Source organism: Python bivittatus, unplaced genomic scaffold, assembly GCF_059951505.1.
Source record: "Python bivittatus isolate LINGU-HERP-01145 unplaced genomic scaffold, Pbiv_v1 ctg000580_np1212, whole genome shotgun sequence".
Taxonomy (NCBI): Eukaryota; Metazoa; Chordata; class Lepidosauria; order Squamata; family Pythonidae; genus Python; species Python bivittatus.
Genome location: NW_028277087.1, coordinates 21,857,850 through 21,877,568, shown reverse-complemented (window position 1 = coordinate 21,877,568; position 19,719 = coordinate 21,857,850). Strand labels below are relative to the sequence as shown.

Below are 19,719 nucleotides of genomic sequence, written 5' to 3'. Positions count from 1 at the left end.
CAGTCTTTTAGTCTATTTGTTTTTCATGAGATTTCTTGTGTCTTGCCAACTAGGAACCTTGGCTATAAGTTCAACCATTATCTCTTTATTCTGGGAGAGGAAAATTGAATATACACACAGATATATACATATACTTGTACAAATACATATACACATTGTAATCGAAACTAAATTCTCTCAGCCTAGCCATGCAGTTCATTTGCAAGACAACTGTAGAGTAGCATCTCAACCATGCTTTCAGGTTGCTCAGATCAAAATAAGCATATCTCAACAGCAGAAGGGACCAAATGCTCACCCTGATTACTTAAAAGGAAAACCTTCTATTGTTCAACATGCATCTGTTACAATAGTTTAAAATAAATCAGTGTCATTAACAATACAATGAGGTGGGGTGTGTAAAGTAAGAACTATTTTCTGTCCTCATAATCATGAAGGTAAGAATCTCAGCAATTATCCAACATGGTTTGGGCAGGTTACATTACAATTTAAACTAAAACAACACAGTAATCCCCCAACCCATATGTGACATTTATGACTGGGTATTTAGCCAATGGCTTTTGAACAATGGTGAACAAATATAAAATATGTGTTTTTGCAAGAAGAAAATTCCATTGAATAAGTTTAAAAGTTCATAGTTCATTCTGAGATCTTGCAAACTATAGTGATCTCAAGTTTGCCACAGACAACCAAAGTGAGCTATAAATAACCAATCAAACACCTGTAACACCTTGCAGTTATTTTTGAGTAGACATGGATCATAATCAAGCTGAGAAATAACAGTATCTGAATGAGACAATGGAAGAGGGAAAGGACGGTTGAAAGGGGGATATTAGTCACTTTCCCAGCTGGATACCCTCCTGATGTATAGAATACAGTTTCCATCATCCTCAGCTGGTCTAGTTGGAGAAGGCTGATCTCTGCATCATTTCAATTCTTCCAGCATAGAATGTTGGGATGAGGAAAACTTAGTTAATGTTGCTACCTAGTTATAAAATTTAGTGTGCAATATTTAGCAAGCTTTTTTCTACCATCTTAAAATTATATCTTTGGATTGTTCTAAGTATAAAACAGGAAAAGTGGTGCCTTGAGTTCTTTGGAGAAAAGGCTAGATATGAATACAAGTGTTAGGATTGTTGAGTGATTCTTTGCTACTTGTAGATATAACTTCTTGTTCCTCTCTCAATTGCCTGTCTCCTCTGACTTCAGAAGGTGATGCGATAATATAGAGGAATACAGTGTTGTGTCAGTTTGAATTAAGAGTCAGAGAATCAGATGGCAAGATGGACTAGAAGCACTTTGATGACTTGCAGGGTGCATACTTTAGATGTTTGGTCCAGCATCAGCAGTCTGCAATTGGTGGCTATTTGCTTATATTGTATTCTGCTTGTATATTTATACCTAAAAGAAATACTTCAAAAATAAATCTCTGGTGTTCTTTAATTCACCTGAAAATGTAGCTCTGTAATATGTTCCTAGAACTTCTCACCACTTTTTTTTCTCATCAGTAATAAGAAAAAATATTATAATAGTCTGAGAAGCGATGATCAAATATTTAAACAGAAAATGGCATGAATAATTTCAGATTTGAGAACAGGCAAAACAGGATCAGTGATTGCTTCCATTGAAGCTTTAAATAGATCTAATGCCCAGTATTCTTTTAAGGTTTAATAGTTGTAAATCACCAATATGCCCTGGACTGGCTGAAATTATCCTTTCACTCTTGAAAATGGGAAATTGGCAGTGGAATGATAGTGTGCCAAAGGACTGTGGCAGGAGGACCATGGTTCTATCAATGAAAGTTGCTTGAGATTTATGTGAAAAACGGCAAATGGGACTGGCACAAAAAATATTATCACTTTCAAAAGGGAAATTAGAAGCTTAGTTACTTTCTTTGAGAAATCCTTGCCTGTGTTTCTGGAAAGATCACGGCCCAAACTGTTTGGTTATGGATCTCAGTCTGAATTGCGATGGACATTGAAAACCTTGAGCTTTTTGTGATGGTGATGAGACTGTCTAAGATTTAATATGGAGCAAAGGATTTATTGTTTTTAGGTAGTCAGGTTGTTTCCTCCAGAGATATGCTGGTGGGGGCTTGTTAATTTTTTGCAGCTTGTCTGAGCCTTCTTAGAAAAAAAATGAGTTAATGTTGTGATCATGGATGGTAGTGAGACAATGTGGAGAGGGGCACTGAAGAAGGATCTGTTCACAGGACGTAGTTCCCTTTCTTGAGAAAATGAGAAGCCCACAACAGGATACAGGCTAAGTTCATACATCTCACTACACCATAATGTGATTTGTTTGGTTTCGTCTTTCATAAATGAACGCAGTTGTAGTTTGTAACGATGCTTTTTGATTTAGTAAGATGCAGCCCCTCAACCAAGTTGGCCTTATTCACTAAACATAGTTAAGTAAACTTGGTTTTGCACAATGTGGGAAGTCAATCATAGACCAACTCCACACTGCTACCTCTAAGGCTAAAAAGTCAGCTTTGCTCACAGATCTGAATTACATTCTATCAACATTTAAAATAACTATATGTGTTTATTGTTAATGCATGAATTAGTGGACACACTGAGATCACCAGAATGGATTTGAGTTCTTAATAATTATGCAAACTTTGAGTATGCATAATCAGTCCTATGGCCCCATGTGTAGGTGGCATAAAGTTACTACCAGGAATCCTTGTGTTGACTCAGGGATATATAAATGCAATAATAAATGGCAATGTCTGCTCTGAAATGGAAGATAGAGATGATAGTGGGCTATCTTTTGAAGAGTATGTGTTTTTTATTGGGCTAAATTCTGTAATTTGGTTTCGTATTGAGAATGATAGTCTGGAAAAGTTAATAAGGAAGTAGTTTCATCTTGAGAACTTTTGTCACACCAGTGGATTCCTGAAAATTAAAAGGGGGAGACTTGACAACAATTCACAGTTTTGAGTATGAATAGGAGAGGAACAAAATCAATACAACAGATAAAAATAAAATAAACCCAGTGCCTCAGATTCAAGAGTAAGGTGTAGGGAAGGGATGATATCTCTACATTTATTTAGAAGTCGAGAGAAATTAAGGCACACATCCTCTCAAATCTGTCCTTCCAGAAACTCCGGGTGATTTTTGCCCACAATTTGTCTTACTTTTTTCAGTGCTGGCTGGGTGCTCCTTTTGCATCGCTGGAAGAGCTGAATGGATGCGGAGTCCCAGCGCTTCAGCTGCTGAATATCTTTTGCCAACTTTCTGGTATTGACACCCAAATGAACCCGGGATGGACAGAACCATTTATTCAGGAAGAGGGGAGGTATTTCCTTTTTTTTTTTTTTTTTGCCTATATACACTGCTATCCATTTTCAGGGCATCTAGGTTAGGTAGAGGAAAGTGGAGGTGGGGGAGAAATATTGTTTTAATTTTGGATGGATATGTGCTTGTTTCCCCCTAGGTTTTAGAATCATTTTAAATCCAAATAAGTTTTTTTTTTAGATTTGGTTTTGGACTGGATTGATTTCTTTTTCTTCTTATTGTCAATTTGCTTTCCTTCCCCATTGCCACTAGTTAGATCAGTGTTTCTCAACCTTGGGAACTTTAAGATGGGCGGACTTCAACTCCCAGAATTCCCCAGCCAGCATGTCCACCCATCTTAAAGTCCACCCATCTTAAAGTTCCCAAGGTTGAGAAACGCTGTCTTAGATAGTTTTGAACTGCATTCCCTCACCTGGTTATATTGGTATATGTGGAGCTTCAGTTCTCATAATTGACCCCCCTTGGGTATGATCAGGAGCAACCTGCTGGTCTCATATGGAAGACAACATTTGCAGAAGGCTGAACTAACTTACAGGGGATTCAGAGGAACACAATTGCTTGACAAAGGACAGTGGGACAGACATACCAGTGACCTGATGAGACCATTTCTGGTGCTCACTCTGCACAAGTCAATCTGTGTTTCTGTTTTTCTGATTTTTATTGATGAGGATGGTAATATACGCAAGGGAGTGTGACACTGATTTTTTATACATGTTTGTGTGTTCATATGTGTCCAATTCATTCCTTCATAATGGTTAAGTTTCATTGTTCAAAAATGAAATTTGACGCCCAAATGACAGGAATATTAATTTAATATGCATCTTACTTTGGCAGCATATTATATTCCAGAAGAAAATAGGAATGCTTCAGTTCTGTGAATTATTTAATATCCAACTAATTTATATATGCTGACAAGGATTTTTTCTTTGTTGTAATCATATGGATGTTTCTAATCTGACCATTATCATCACCATCATTCATTCATTCATTCATTCATTCATTCATTCATTCATTCATTCATTCATTCATTCATTTATGCATAATGAAAACTGCAGTCATGGATCATTTAGGCCTCCTTAGAACTTCTGGCAGTTAATCTTTCTCACCATAAGGTCAGCAACTAAATAAATACCACTTAGGTTCAGGACTTACGAAAGAAAAAAAAAATCATTCCAGGAAACCAACAATTTTCTTAAATTCGTACATTTTGAATATATACATGAAAAAGAGGTAAATATTCAAAGAATTTATAGTTAGCGATATCTTTTGGTGAGTGTGAACTAGGGTTTGGACTGAAGGAAATGTATTTTACAGATGCTTTCCGCCTATTGCATCTCTTAGGATCCTATTAATTTCCATTTTCTGTTTAAAAAGGAGTTAATTTCTGGTTATTATTGTTCTGGAGGTAAGTTTGAAAATCTGATGATTGTGGAACACTGTTTTGTTTATGTTTGAGAAGGAAAGGGAAATTTGAGCTAAGGTATGCAAACCCCTGTAAGTAGTGTCATCTCTGTTTTGAGGGTGAGTGGGCTCAATGGTTGGATTGTTGCAAACCATTCCCCCTAATGCTATTTTCATGAATTTGTATACAAACAAGACTGCAGAACTGCTTGGGAATTTGCCCTTTTCCAAATTTTATTTTATACTTTTCCAGGCAAAAATGACACACAAGTGGAAGTCTTGGAGAGTGGTGCACAGAAAAATCCATGCGAGTTTCCAAATAAAGCTTTAAAAAGCACATACACATTGATGAGATAAATGTAAGGCTGGAATGAGATATTGAGTAAAATAAAAACTGGCAGATTCATCCATTCCCCAGAAACACAGTGTTCTCAGCTTTTAAGCAGATAAGATTTCAGTGTTGTTTTGCTGGGCATGATTGATATTTTTTGAGTAATATTTTCTGCATTCATTCTTTCTACTAGAGAGCATGTGTTTTCCTAGGTTTTCTGTTGGATTTGGACTAACAGATTTTTTTTTCTTGATTTGTAAAATTTAAAATGGAAAGGTATGATAAAAAAGAAAAGAACATTTAAACAGTTAGGAGAATCATACACCACAGCCTTTGCCAAACTGACACGCTCAAGATGCATCAGACTGTTATTTCCACAATTTCTGCCTAGCATGGTCTATGCTGCCTGGAGTTGATAAGGGCTGTACTCCAGCATTGTGGGAGAGTACCAGGCTGGGAGAAGAATAAATATAGAGAAGCATATTGGCTGTTCAGTATCACCATTAAATCAAAATTGTGGCCCAGCACCCTAATCAGTGTCCCTGGAGCTGGGAGTGGAGAGACGTTCTCTCCCGTTCCGGTCCTCTCTTAGCAAATAAAGGTCAAGCGTGGGACCTCTGCTCTAGTTGGCAGAGAGGCTAAGAATGTTGTGCTCAGGATGGCTCAGATTGTTCTTCATGTTTCAGAAGCTTAAGCTGATCCCTTGGGTCAGGCTGCACAAGTTCCACATTTACATTTAGTTCTTTTGTGCAGCAAAGCCTTGTACACATTTAGCATTAAGTGATTTTATTGAAATTGGTTTTGTTTCATAAGTATAGAAGATGTATATATGGATGTAAGAGCCAGTTTGGTGTAGTGATTAAGGCATCAGGCTAGAAACTGGGAGACTGTGAGTTCTAGACCTGCCTTGGACATGGAACCAGCTAGTTGACTTTAGACCAGTCACTCTCTCTCAGCCCTAGGAATGGCAAAACACTTCCAAAAAGCCTTGGTATGAAAACTGCAGGGACTAGTCCAGGTAGTTGCCAAGCATCAAAAACTGACAAGAAGAAGAGGAAGAGGAAGAGGAGGAGGAGGAGGAGGAGGAGGAGGCAGCTAAACCTACTCTGTGTTCCTTTCCCCTTTACACATTCTCCCAGTCAGATTACTCATACAATACTCATATGCATATGCTATGTAACAAGCCACTCTTTTACATACATATGCATATCCAGCATCCCAGAATCACTGAACCCTCATCTAACATTCCATGGCAACCTCTCTGTCGCCTCACAAGGATACCTTCATATGATCCCCAAGCCATATTTGAGGCGGCCTTAAGTCATTCTTAGCTGAACAGTGTTAGTGTAATGTTTTCCTCCTTATCTTGACATACGTTTTGCTGACACTGTCTTCTAACTATTCTGTTGGTAGTATGGTCAAGTGGAATTTGGGGGAATGGGATCAGATTGGCAGCTCTTGGCAACTTTAGGCTGGTATGGGCACAGCCCTTCTCCTCCAGTCCATAGGGACTCTCTTCCAGGGCCATTTTGCAGCGAGAGAGTCTAGTTATTTCAGACTAGGTTCCTCATGTATCTGCCAGGTCTCCAAGTTGACCCAAGTTGACTTGAAAACTTGGATCAGTCTGACACACAGCTGTAGTTGCAGTGATGGGCTGCAAGTTGACTTAGGAAACAGACACAATTCTCTTTCGACTGTGTCATAAGGCAACTCTCCCATCCCTGTCATCTTGTTGTTTAGGCTGCATTTGAATATGGGTTCACTGCTCTTTTGGAATAGCATTAAATCTCTGTCCCAAAGGACTCTAACCATCAATTAATTATCAGCTGATAATTGGAGTGCCTTTGAACAAGCATGCAAAATACTTGTGCTAACCAGAGTGAGCTTTGTCATATGGTTAAACCTACCACTGTAACCATCTGCCAAATTTGCCTCCTCCCTGGTCTCAGCCCCATTCCATCTTAAGGAGGATTGGGGAATATTTTCCCACCAATTGAGAACAATTGTTGGGAAGGAAGGGAAACAAATCAAGGGGAATCTACCTGTCCCCGTACACCATAAATAAGGACAGCATCGTTTGCCAGCATCATATTCCTCAACAGGATTGCCAGGGGGACAGCAAATTTGATGTTGGGATAGGTTTGTGGCAGTGCAAGGATTGCAAGGAAGAGCCCTGTTACTATACTTGAGCAGAACATTGCAGTAAGAGTATCTTTCTTCCCTCAAATGCTTGTCTCAGGGGTAAATCAGCCATGCAATCATTGTTCTGCACATATACATATTCTGTACTTCACTGACGCCTTTTTGTCTTTAGAAGAGAGTAGCACATGCAGAAGAGTAAAAGTGGACAGGGGGGACTTAAACTCACTTTCAGCAACAGTTCTAATGTGCTGTCAGTAGGTAGTTGCATGCCAGAAGATGGTGAAACAACGTAATGGATAAAAGCAAGGGTTATGATCTTCTCATACTTCTCTGCCTTGAAATCTGCCCTTCCTCTCCTCCCCAGGGTTCACAGCAGCAACAATGTCTGGATTGAGAATCTTAAAAATCTAGGGCTGTTGTATTTGAAAAATGGAAACGCACAGGTTTTCCCCTTCAGGTTCCAGTTAAAGAGCACCTGTAAGACTCTCTGGGCTTCAGAGAGAGCTGCCACATGGGTACAGTTCCAATCAAGGCTGAGGAAGATACGAGGAATAGTCTATGCGCACATGCTATTTGGATCAGAGTAAATGTCTTGGATGGAAACTCCTGCTGAGCTTCATGAGGATGCCAGGAAATGTTTGTTTGCTGTCCACAGTCATATCAGCTCTTAGTTTTCTGGCTACCCAGTATTTTGCAAAGTGATTCACTGTTCTTAGAAAGGTTGATAAACTATGTTTGAGTTGATTCCATTCCTACTGCATTTATGGATAGCTTTAAATGCCAAGGCAGAATCCGTGGTGGTATCTGTAAATTTAGCTTGATCAAGCCATGAAAACTTTGGCAGTTAGGAACTTTTTGGACTGAGCATATAAATGGCAGTAGAAACATACATGCAGGTATTTGAAGAATCAGATCCAATTTCAGAATATGTGTGTGTGTGTGTGTGTGAGAGAGAGAGAGAGAGAGAGAGAGAGAGAGAGAGAGACATAGAGACCCACAGAGAGAGATGTAGAATAGTATATCCAATTAACAAGTTTCAGGATCATGAAAAAAGAGAAAATTAGATAATAAAATAGTTTTAATAATGCAACTGTTGATCAGTTGTTGGGAAGATATGGGATCTGTGTGTAGGATGATCCTTGGTGAGATCTGCTAGTCTAGGGCATACTTATTATGGAATAATGGGATGGAACTGGGATTTTGTTTGATAGCTTTGTTCTCTGGATGCAATGTTAACTAAATCAAGATTTCATTATGCCAAACTGGACTTACATTGTAACTTCACTTCGGCAAATTTGCAGATTCTTTCTGCATCATGCACATTGAGTACTGTACTACTCCTTTATTTGGATGCTGTGTTTGTCCAGAATCCAGAAAATAAAGCTGATTTGGGGCCAAAATAATTGCTTGGCTTCCTACCATCTACCTGGGATCCTAATTCCCAATCAGCTCCTCTCTTGTTTTCATTATCTTTCCTGATAATAAATGTGTCATACCAGAGTATCAAGATCTACAATAGGAGTGGGTTATCTGTAGCCCATGAGCCAGATATGGCCCCCAAGTCCTATTTCAATAGCTTCCAGAGCTCCCAAAATAAGAAGCAACACAAGCCTCCAATAAGATTAACACCTGTGGAGTCCTTGGTGCTCTCTGAGCTTGGTTGTTTGTTTGCAGATGTTTCATTACCCAACAAGGTAACATCATCGGTGCTACTGAATGTGGGGTTTGCTCCCTGTTTATATACAATAGCTTGCCCTGCCAGTGTTGGTGGGGGTGTGGTTTTCTCCTTGGTAGTTCCTTGATTAGGGTATTGTTTTCTGCTCAGTTTTCTGAATTATTTGCTCTGATTTGGATATAGGGATTGGGAGTGTGCTGGGTGCGAACAAAACTAGAAATGACCCACAGGAATTTTCCAACATGAATTTGGTATACTTTTGGAAAATTGGCAGTCAGCTTTTCTTATATCATTTAGTTACACATGTATAATTAACATAGTGATTGGGTTACTGGGATACTAAAGAATATTAGCTCAATTTTTTTAAAATTACAGGTTCAAGAAGAGAGCGTTGTGGGTATCGTATCATCCGTCGTCATCGTAATCCAGAAGATATGGTGCATTGTGTAGGCAAAGTGAAAAAGAATAATGACAGTATAATCCAAGTGAAAGAGGTCCTGGGCAATGCGCTAACCCCAGAACAGTTTGTCTCCATATTAATTGATGCTGAACCGCCAAATGTGTTGGTGAGTCGCCCCAACAAGCCATTTACAGAAGCTTCCATGATGATGTCCTTGACGAAACTTGCAGACAAAGAATTGGTCCATATGATTGGTTGGGCCAAAAAGATCCCCGGTAAGGAATTTGAAAACTCCTGTGTTTCGAGTGGAGCTTGTGCTAAATAATATTTAAAATATATTTTTAACAAACGTTAGCTCCTAGAACAGTAAAAGCATACCAATAATTGCATTGTTATTTGGTAATACAACCTGGGTGAGGTCATTGTGTGGAGCAAGAGTAGAATCATAGAATGTAAGGCTTCACAGGTATTATAGAGACCATCTATAGCCCAGTGCAGAAATATACTACTACAGTGTTCCTGACAAAAGTATCCAGCGTATTTAAACATCTCCAGCAAGGAAAGGCCACCACCTCCCAAGACAGGCTGTTCCATTGTTGAGTCATTCTTACTTTTAGGATTTTTTTCCTGATGTTCAACCAAAATTTTGTTCCTTGTTATTTAAACCCACTGTTTCTTGCCTTGCCCTGTCTTCTGGAACAATCTGAACAATTTTGCACCATCTTCTACATGAAACACTTCGAATATTTGAAGAAATTATCATGTCTCACCACAGTCTCTGCTCCAGGGTTACCATATTCAACATCTCCAAACATCCCCAGGCTTTTCTTTCTAGAACCCTTATCATCTTGGTTGCTCTCTTCTGGGCGTGATGTAGTTTGCCACTATCCTTCCTAAAATGTGCCCAGAATTGAGTGCAATATTCTAGGTGCAACCTAACTAATGCAGAATAGAGAGGAATGAGGACTACTCTTGATTTGGCATTAAAGTTGTGTTGATGCAGCCTAGGACTGCATTTGCATTTTTTGAAGCTGCATTATACTGTTGGTTATATTTAACTTGTGATCCACCCAGATCATTTTTGCACTACTCCCTTCTATATTCATGCTTTTGATTTTTTTCAATGCAAATAGAGGATTTTTCATTTACCTCTATGGAAATTAATCTTGCTGGGTTTTGCCCAAAGTATCAGTTTGTCAAGATCCTCCTGAATTTTGGTTCTGTTCTCTAAAGGGTTTTGCTATCCCCACTATCTTTGTGTCATCTACAGGTTTGATAATCATATTTTCTAACTTCTCCTCCAAATAATTTATAAATATATAAAATTATGCAGGACCTCGAATGGAATCCTTTAGTCCTCCACTCAATAGTTCCCTTCAATTGACACTGAACCATTGATATATATTTGTTGGATATTATTGTTCAACCAGTTCTTTAGTCATCTAGTAGTACATAGTCCATCCAGATTTTGCTTTTTGCTATACTGGAATCTCACAGAAGACTTTACTGAATGTTCTGCTGAAATCACGGTATACTATGTCCACTGCATTCCTACGGTCACTATCAAAAAAGGAGATCAGGTTGGTTTGGCATGCTTTATTGATAAAGCCATTCTGGCTCATGCCAAGCAATACATTCTGTTCTAAATGATCACAAACTGACCATTTAGTCATTTGGCCCAGAATTTTGTCCAGGATTAATGTCAAGTTGATTGACTTGTAGATACCAGCATCCTCTTTTTTTTCTGTTTTGAAGATAGGAACTTTTACATTTCTCCAGTCCTCTGGCCCTTCTCCATGATTTCTCAAAGGGGATAGAAAGGAGGATCTGAGATGACATCCACAAAATATTTCAAGACTCTCAGACATAACTGACATGATTGTGGAGACTTAGACTCATTCATCGTAGCCAAGTGCTCCCTCACCATATCTTCCTTTACTTTGGGTTGCCAATTCCTTCTTTTGTAGAAGGTTCTGCTTAGGTTAATTTGAACATAGTAGCTCTTGGGGAGAAGACCAAAGCAAAGAGGGAATTGAGGAGCTCTGCCCTCTCTCCATCACCTGTTACTACGCTACCATACTCTCCTAGCAACAGGCTCACCCTTTTCTTTTTCTTCATTTTATTATTGACATAGCCAAAAAAACCCCCCTTTTCATTGCTTTTAGCTGCCCTTCTAGGTCTAAATATCTTTTGTCCTTTAGCCTTTTGGTCTTTCTTTCAGCAGATATTATGTACTTGCTGGAACACTTGTTTGGTGATCCATTTTATATGTAGGTCCCTTTTAACTCATATTTCAATTAGAACTCTTTTAACTCAATTAAAAAAATTTAGAATTAGAATGTTAACTCAGGAAAAAAGTGAGCTTTTTTTTATAGTCATAGAGTAAAAGATAACTTTGTAATCATATTTCTATTTGCTGCAAAGGAAATTAGAAGCTTCTTCTTTCTATTCGTTTTTATCTTTTCTTTCTGTACTTTTGTCTTTTTTGCTTTCTCTTTTCCTTTCTTTGTTTTTCTTTATTCTGAATTAGTTTGTGTTAGTTTTTATGTTCTTTTAAAAACTTTATATATATATATATATGTGTGTATATATATATACACACACACACACATACACACACACACACACACTCTGCATCCATGATGACTCCCTAAGCTCTCCCCAGTTTTTTTTCTCATTGAAATGGTGTGTCTTCCAGTGTCTTCTTTTTTAGAAGTTCCCTGTCCTCTGTGCTCCAGGATTTCTTTCCATGGCATCCTACCTAGTACATCTCTAAGCTTTTTCAATTTCGATCTCCTGAAATCTAGCGTGCATGTGTAATGATGCTTTAATTTCACTCTCTACCATATTTTGAACTCTGAGATCCTTTGATTACTTCCTCCCAAGTTCCCAAAGCTTGTACCTCTTCAGTCAGCTTTTCCCTCTCCTTCTAGGAGAGCTGATCCCCTTGTCCCATCTTCAGCCTTCTGGAAAATGGAATAGTTTTTAGTCTATAGGTTGATTATGTGGCATCAGATCGTTTTTTACTCTTAGCAACCACATGGGTAGATTTTCTCCATGATGATCTATCTCTCACCTGGTCTTTCAGGTCTGTAGAAGTTTCCTACAATATCTACAAAGATATTCCTATAATATCTTTGTTGTTTCCACTGCCTTGTATTCTTACCCGAATGCTGTCAACAGAACTATCATGCTCAGATTTTTAGTTCTCAATACATGTTGATACTTCCTTCAATAAAGCAGTTTGGGGAAGTACCTAAAAACAGTTTCAGCCATCCCTCATTGTTTTTTACTCAGAGTTCCTTTTGTCTTGCCTATTCCTTTTGAATACATTTGAATCTTCAATTCTTGAATTTTGCTCATGGGTTTTCTCCTACCAGATTTCAACCTTCTGAAATACTTTGACTTCCTGCATTGAGGCTTTTTCATTCTTCTTATTTGTTCCTTATACTGTGTGCAGTCTTTGGGTCACATAACCTGATCTACCTGTTCACTTCAAGTATTTTCCTCTCTTTTCCTGGGTCCTGTCTGTTGACAGGTAGGAGTGGAGAAGCACTACCTGTGCTCCCAGTGCTTTTCACCTTCTTGACTAGTGCTTCAAAGGCCTGTGCAATATCTTCAGGCTTGTGTTGGCTATGCCATTTGGTCCCACAGGGATCAGTAAGAAGTGGCCTTAAGGAGTCTTGGGAGCCTTTCCATCACATCAAGAATGTGTGCCCCAGGAAGGTAGCATGCTTCTCTTGATAGGCTGTCCAGCTAACAAATTGCTGCTTCAATTCCACTCAGTAGGGAGTCTCCAATTCTTGTCACCCATCTCTTCTTCACTTCAGGGCAGAGATAGGAATCCTTCCCTTGTAGAGCCTCTAGAGTCCTGTTCCTCAGTCCCTGAGGCTTATGGGGGCTGCTTGTCATCCAGAGGTCTGGAAACATCATCAGCACTGAAGCTCTGGAATCTGTTCTGAAGCTTCAGAGTAGCACAACTCTTCTTGATAGACTTGGTTCTTTGTGTTCCAAGTAGGCAACTTGGGGTCCCCTGGGTGTTTTGGGCTTTAGTACCCCACTTAGAACTCAGTTCCCTGTTTGGGGAAAGTTTTTACTCATTTGTATTAAAATCTTTGATTTCTCTATTGCTGTCTTTAGATAGCTGTGACTTCTCAGTGTGAGTCAAGAAATGACCTATCCAGATAACACGTGACTGTTTCTATCATTTCTATCTATGTGACTCTTCCTCCTTCTTGTTTTTCAAACATTGTACTTCACCTAATGTTTATGTTTTTTTCTTTCTTTCTATAAAGAATACAGTATTACTTTCAACTGATCCATTATGACTGGTGCTGGTTTTTTTTTTGTCTGCCTAGAAGCCCTGGTTAGCTAATCTGTTTTTTTTACATTTTTAAAGTAGAAGTAATCCTAGCTCTATGGGAAAAATCGCTGTAGCTAAATAATACCTTAGAAATACATGCAAGCTTTTTGACTTCTCTTTGCCAGGTAAGATGTTACAAGAAGTAAGGGATAGGGAAGAAGCAAAAAAAAAAAAAAGCCCCCACATTAGACAAAACCTGATCTTTAGGTCAAAATCAGGTATGAATTAAATACAAATTCCAAGTGAGATGTTGCTGGTATCAGATACAAATACATAAAACTGAAGCCCTTAATGTATGGATAAAGAAATAATAGTTTATTATTTACAGGGAATTGTTAACAAGACAGGGTTTGCCTTAGTGGAAGTCATATTCTTTTTCTTTAAGCCTTATCCTCCTCCTATTTGCAGATACTGGGCATACCTTGAATCTGCGGATGATTCCCATTTATATATGGGTTGAACCATTTTGACTGTATTGTTGTGAGCACAGAAAGTCTTAAATTTGACATTAAAATAATGAAGTCAAAATGGAATTGGCTGCTTAGCTAGAACTGCTGCAGCCCAGGTTTAATCATAAAAGCTCTACCAAAGAACAATAACATTATAAAATCAGAGAGTTGAGAAGGGGCATTTAGATCATCAAGTCCAAGCTCAGAACAGGAACCCCATTAAAGCACCCTGACAGATGGCTATACAGTTTCTGCATGAGCATCTCTGGCATTTATTTATTTGACAGTACAGGTAGTCCCTAGTTTAAGAACATGTTCCGTCCCCAAGGTCTGTCCTTAAGTCGAATTTGTACGTAAGCTGGAACAGTATCATTGTGTAATGCTGTATAAGTAGTATTGTGTAATGAACTCAAATTGGGTATTTAACTCAAAGTTTGCTACAGTAGGCTCTGTTCTGAACCGTGGGTCATCTGTAATCTGGGCATTCTTAACCTGGGGACTACCTGTATTTATAATTGGCTCCAGTCCTAATGCAAAATAGGCAAGAATCAACAGAAGAGCAACCATAAGATTTAAAGAACAGAAATATGGAGGCAGTTAAAACTACTGTATCTTGGCTCCACTGTCAAACTGTTTTTATTATTAGGACACTTTTCTAACATTCAACCAGAATCAGTTCAGCATGGTGCCCTAGCCACACATCTTTACAACTAGGGTATGAAGACAAGAATCTTGCAGAAATTACCAAATACACTGGTACCTCGGGTCACGAACTTAATTCGTTCCGCGACTCTGGTCGTGACCCGAATTGGTCGCGACCTGAATCAAATTTTCCCATAAGGTTCAATGTAAATACGGTTAATCCATTCTGAACCATATGTATTTTTTTTTTAAATCACAAAAATATGAAACAAAATACAGAACAGTGCAGTACGAAGAGAGAGAACGCTAACCTTGCTCGAGGCGACTTCTGGTGTGGAGGACAGGAAGGAGGGTGGGGAGGCGGTTATTGCTTGGAGGGAGAGTCCCCCTCCCTCCAGGAAGCCACCACCACATGTCACGGGAGGGAAAATGGCCGCGGATCCTGTTCATCACCTGATGTGGAGTTCGCAGACGGAAGCAACATTTTGAGAACGGTGCTGTTCGTGACCTGAATTGGTCGTGAACAGAAGCGTTCGTGACCCAAGGTACCACTGTAATGCCTAATGCTGGTGACATTTATAGAGATTTTGACTTCAGCATTTCAATTTGAGTACAGTTAAGAAAATTAATCTAAAATTCTTCCTAAACATTTTTTAAATTAAAAAGGAACTAACAGATTTTGCAGCTGAAAAACAAACTATAAGGTGTGGAGTTTTTAAAAGTATTGGACTTAGCTTACACAAACAATACATTAGCCATTTGCCTGATATATAGTCTCTCAGTGTCTAGTTTTGTACAGCCTATAAAACACATACACAGCAGGAAAACTGACACATACTAGAAGAACATTACTTTTCATTAAAAGTCTTAAATGAAATTTGGAGGCACTGATATCTTGAATGGGGTCCTGATGATAGTAATTTTACTTTGATTATTTGCACTCATCTGGGAAATGAATCCATTTTCACTTTTGATTACTTTCTCAGCTTATTTTGTCCCTCAAAGAGATGATGGTAGAATGTGCGTAATTCTGCTGCTCTTCCAATTCAATCCATCTTATGTAATAAATGCAGTTGTTAGTTATATTTTTATCCTCTACTTTGGAAAAAAGTCCTCTAACACGGATCCAAATATATTCATACTTAGAATAGCATACTGAAATAAATGTGGCTTAATTTAATCATGGCTAGCTGAAGTTCAGCTGATTTTGATAGGTCTACTACAAACATGACTAAGCCTCCAAACATCTTTTTTCACAAGTATTTGTCTTCATCAGTACTGTTTTCTTTGTATTCAGAATGGTCTATTTTCCTCTATTAATCTAACTCTCAGGAAAAATACTATCTAAATTCAATCTGTGTAATCACATTGGCATTTTGTATTTATATTGTAGGATACATCTGGGGTGTGAAAAAGTTGGAAGGCAGAATAGAAGTGTGATCATATTGAAAAATTGATACTGCAGATTTTTTTTTATAAATTTGTATTGCTTTTTAATTAATAACAAAAAGAAAAAACACAATAATAATAATAATACACCAGAAGAAGAAAGAAAACATTAAAAGGTGGTATTACAAAAAAGTGGTAAAAATATAAGAACAAAAAAAAAAATTAGTGTAGTATACCATTATATAATAAATAGTTATACATCTATATATTTATCTAATGCAAATATTATTCAAATGTATATATATTTCCAATACATTTATACAAGTGTCATTTTTTTTAACCTACTGTATGTTGTATAAATAAGTCCCATATTTCATTATACTTGTCCATTCAAAGTCTAAGTCTATAAGCAATCCACTCATAAGTGGCAAGTGCAATCAGGTCTTCAATCCATGGAGTGAATGGGGCCATACGTTTATCTTTCCAACATTGCAGTATCAGTTTTTTGGCCATAGTAAGGACATGGGAAATCTATTTACATTGTCTAGATGTCAAATTCCATGTACTAGGTGTATAGTTCAAAAGAATATTATTGTCTGAAAATTTTAGCTTTTGTTGCACAATCATGTTGATATAGTCCACTACTTTTTCCCAAAACGTAGTAAGTATAGGACGTTGTAAAAAGAGGCATTGTCCTTATTACATCTCCAACAAATTGCTGTTTTTGACAATCCTTTTCTATACAAATGTAATGGAGTCTAGTAAATTCTAAATATTATTTTTTGTTGTATGAGTCATAGTTTAACGTCCATTGACACTCTTGTTATAGAAGATAAGACACCCTCCCATTGTCTAGGCAATAGAGAAACTTTCAGTTCTTATTCCACTCAACCCTTAACATCTGCCTATCAAATTGATTTACTGATAACCAATATCTATAAAAACTAATCGTAGGTTTTTTAGTTCTAAAGGATTTAACAAGTTGTTCTAGTATCTCAAGTGGTACTGCAGATATTAACATAAACCTTTTTGGTCTGGCTAAATGTTCACACATCATTCTTCTTTCAAAATAGAGATGAATACCCTTTTTAGGACTAAAGAATGCATTTCACCTTTGAATGCAGTGCCAAGGCAAAGGTGTTGGCTTTAAATTTAATAAAATAAATTTAATTAATTAAATGCAAGAATATTGTTGTTGTCCACACATCTAATGCTTTTAATCTTTTATCTCATTGAAATTTATAATATGAGCTAGCTTTGGGTCAAAAGCTGTACACCTCTCTGTTGACTTCAGAAATTAGGATAATTAATGTCTGTAAAGTTCATATGGTGCCACTAATGCACATCTGTCCCCCTTTCATTAATCCATGTCAGAAAAAGCAACCCCTAACAGTAGCTGTTTCCTATAGAAAGAAATAGGCAACTATCAGCCTGGATTTGATTCCAGCTACCATTCAGTGACTCCTGTCTTAGTGAGAAGACCAACTTCCTGGTGTCCCAGTCTGTATGGCAAGTTGACATCTCTTGCCGTTGCCTATACAACATGGTAAAAATCTGCAAGAAAAAATACAAATAAGTTTAAGAATGGGAAACCTGTGTTTTGCCACAACCACAGTTCCCAGGACCCTCTGGTATTGGCCATGCTGTCTGAACCTGCTAGGAGTTGTAGTTCAACAACATCTGAGGGCCATTGTTTGCTCATTCTGGGTTACTTGTCATATAGGAATAAACTCCTTCTCCTTCTCCTTCTCCTTCTCCTTCTCCTTCTCCTTCTCCTTCTCCTTCTCCTTCTCCTTCTCCTTCTCCTTCTCCTTCTCCTTCTCCTTCTCCTTCTCCTTCTCCTTCTCCTTCTCCTTCTCCTTCTCCTCCTCCTCCTCTATTTAATGCATTTAATATGCTTTTTGGTACTTTATTTATTTTTTACTAATTGGGAACCGCACTGTAAAATTTGGGGAAGTGGAACATCTAAAAGATAATTATGGTCTGATGTGTGCATTAGCCAAGAGCTGTAGATTAGATTAGTTCCCTTTGAAATACAGGCAGAAAAAAAGCCACTTTGAGCCTTCAGAAATGGAGCATATAAAGTTCATATAAACTGAAGCATGTAAGGCAAGTAAGCAGTAAATAAAGCAATAAAGCAACAAATAACTAAAAGAAGTGATAAATAAATAAATGAATCTTGAAGTGTTCTTAGTGTTTAAATTTTCTTTCTGCCATCTCATTTAATAAGAATCACTCCCTGCCAGAACAGATTTTTTTCAGAGAAAGAGAGCAGTGGGTTTCATTACACATTCTTATGCAGAAATGCTTACAACCTTCTTCTCTTTCTCCTCCTTTTCTCTTAAAAAAAAACAAAAAAAAATCTTTTTCATCTCTATTAAGATTAATTCTTAAGTAAGTGGCTGATTCCCTCATAAGGCTTTGCTTTTAGTGCCAGCTAGAACAGTGGATTGCAACTGATTCATTTCTAACTAATTTGTATGGCTCCTGGTCTTAGGCTATAGCACGGAGATCATCTGTGGTGTTCACCATCCATTGATTTCCTTAATATTAATAAGGAGGCTCTATCTTGTGGTGTAACAGATGATGGTTTGAGAATGCATGGTAAAGGCTTATATAGCAGAGCCTAGTACTGTTCTGCTGAGATTTGGAGAAGATATCTTTCTGAACTGCAGTAATGTGGTTTATTTTTGTAAGTATCTCCTTTTGTAATTTCTGTCAGTCTTTCTTCATGGCCTAAAAAAAGTGATGAAATGCAGCATTGGGCAAAAGGGAGCCTTTGTTGACTTTACTGTGTGCAGATTGATTTAATCCTGTGTCAACATTACAAGAATAGTCTACCATTAAATTTTATCACATGCATACACTCCTCTTGTTCCTGACAAAGTACTTTCAGATAAGCAGCTGGTTTATTTATCCATCACCACCTACCTATTCCCTTCAGTAGTGATCTCATGTAGCTAAGTGCCTATTAGTTTGGAAGTGAAATAGTTCCATCAGAAGAGCATAGGAGATTGCAAATTAAATGGAGAAGAGAGTATGAATATTTCTCCAAAGTCTGGTGAACCTGATTCATGTGGATTCTAAAATGTATGGAATATTGAGGCATCAGCTGAGTGGTAGGAAAAGAAATGGGAAATGAAGGCAAAACAGAGAAATCCATGGATATAGGATCAAATATAGTTTTGTGGTCCTCTTCTTACATCGTCCCCATAAATACCATTAAGGTATATAGAAGACTGACTTAATAAAAAAATACTTTAAATATGTTCCATCAATTAAACAATGTCACCTTGTGGGACCCAGGACCCTCATCCTCTGGAACTACAATCCCCCAGAGATCCATTATGTCATTTTAGAAATTGTTAAAGACCTGGTAGTTCTGCCAGGCCTTGGGCACAGGGTGACTGTGGAGCCTCCTTCTGTTAGGGTTGGTTTATAGTTGCTGTTTTGTTCTTCATGTCGGTTGTGTTTACAAAATCTTAACATATCTGGCAAAATCCTTGGCAGTGGGCATCCAGAATTTATTTTTGTTTATTAATCAATCAATCAATCAATTAATTAATTAATCACATTTATAAAGCCAAAATCCATGTGTCTACCACCCAGTGTAAATAGTAGATGAATGACG

At 37.8% G+C, this 19,719-nt stretch overlaps 1 protein-coding gene across 1 annotated transcript in view; it reads left to right on the top strand.

The window, feature by feature from the left end:
• The window catches only part of ESR2 (estrogen receptor 2), a 75,785-nt gene that overhangs the window by 31,402 nt on the left and 24,664 nt on the right, over positions 1-19,719 (top strand). Inside the window, exon 6 of the mRNA XM_007432429.3 lies at positions 9,221-9,520. Coding sequence (XP_007432491.1) covers positions 9,221-9,520 — 300 coding nt within the window. The remainder of the gene's footprint in view (positions 1-9,220; positions 9,521-19,719) is intronic.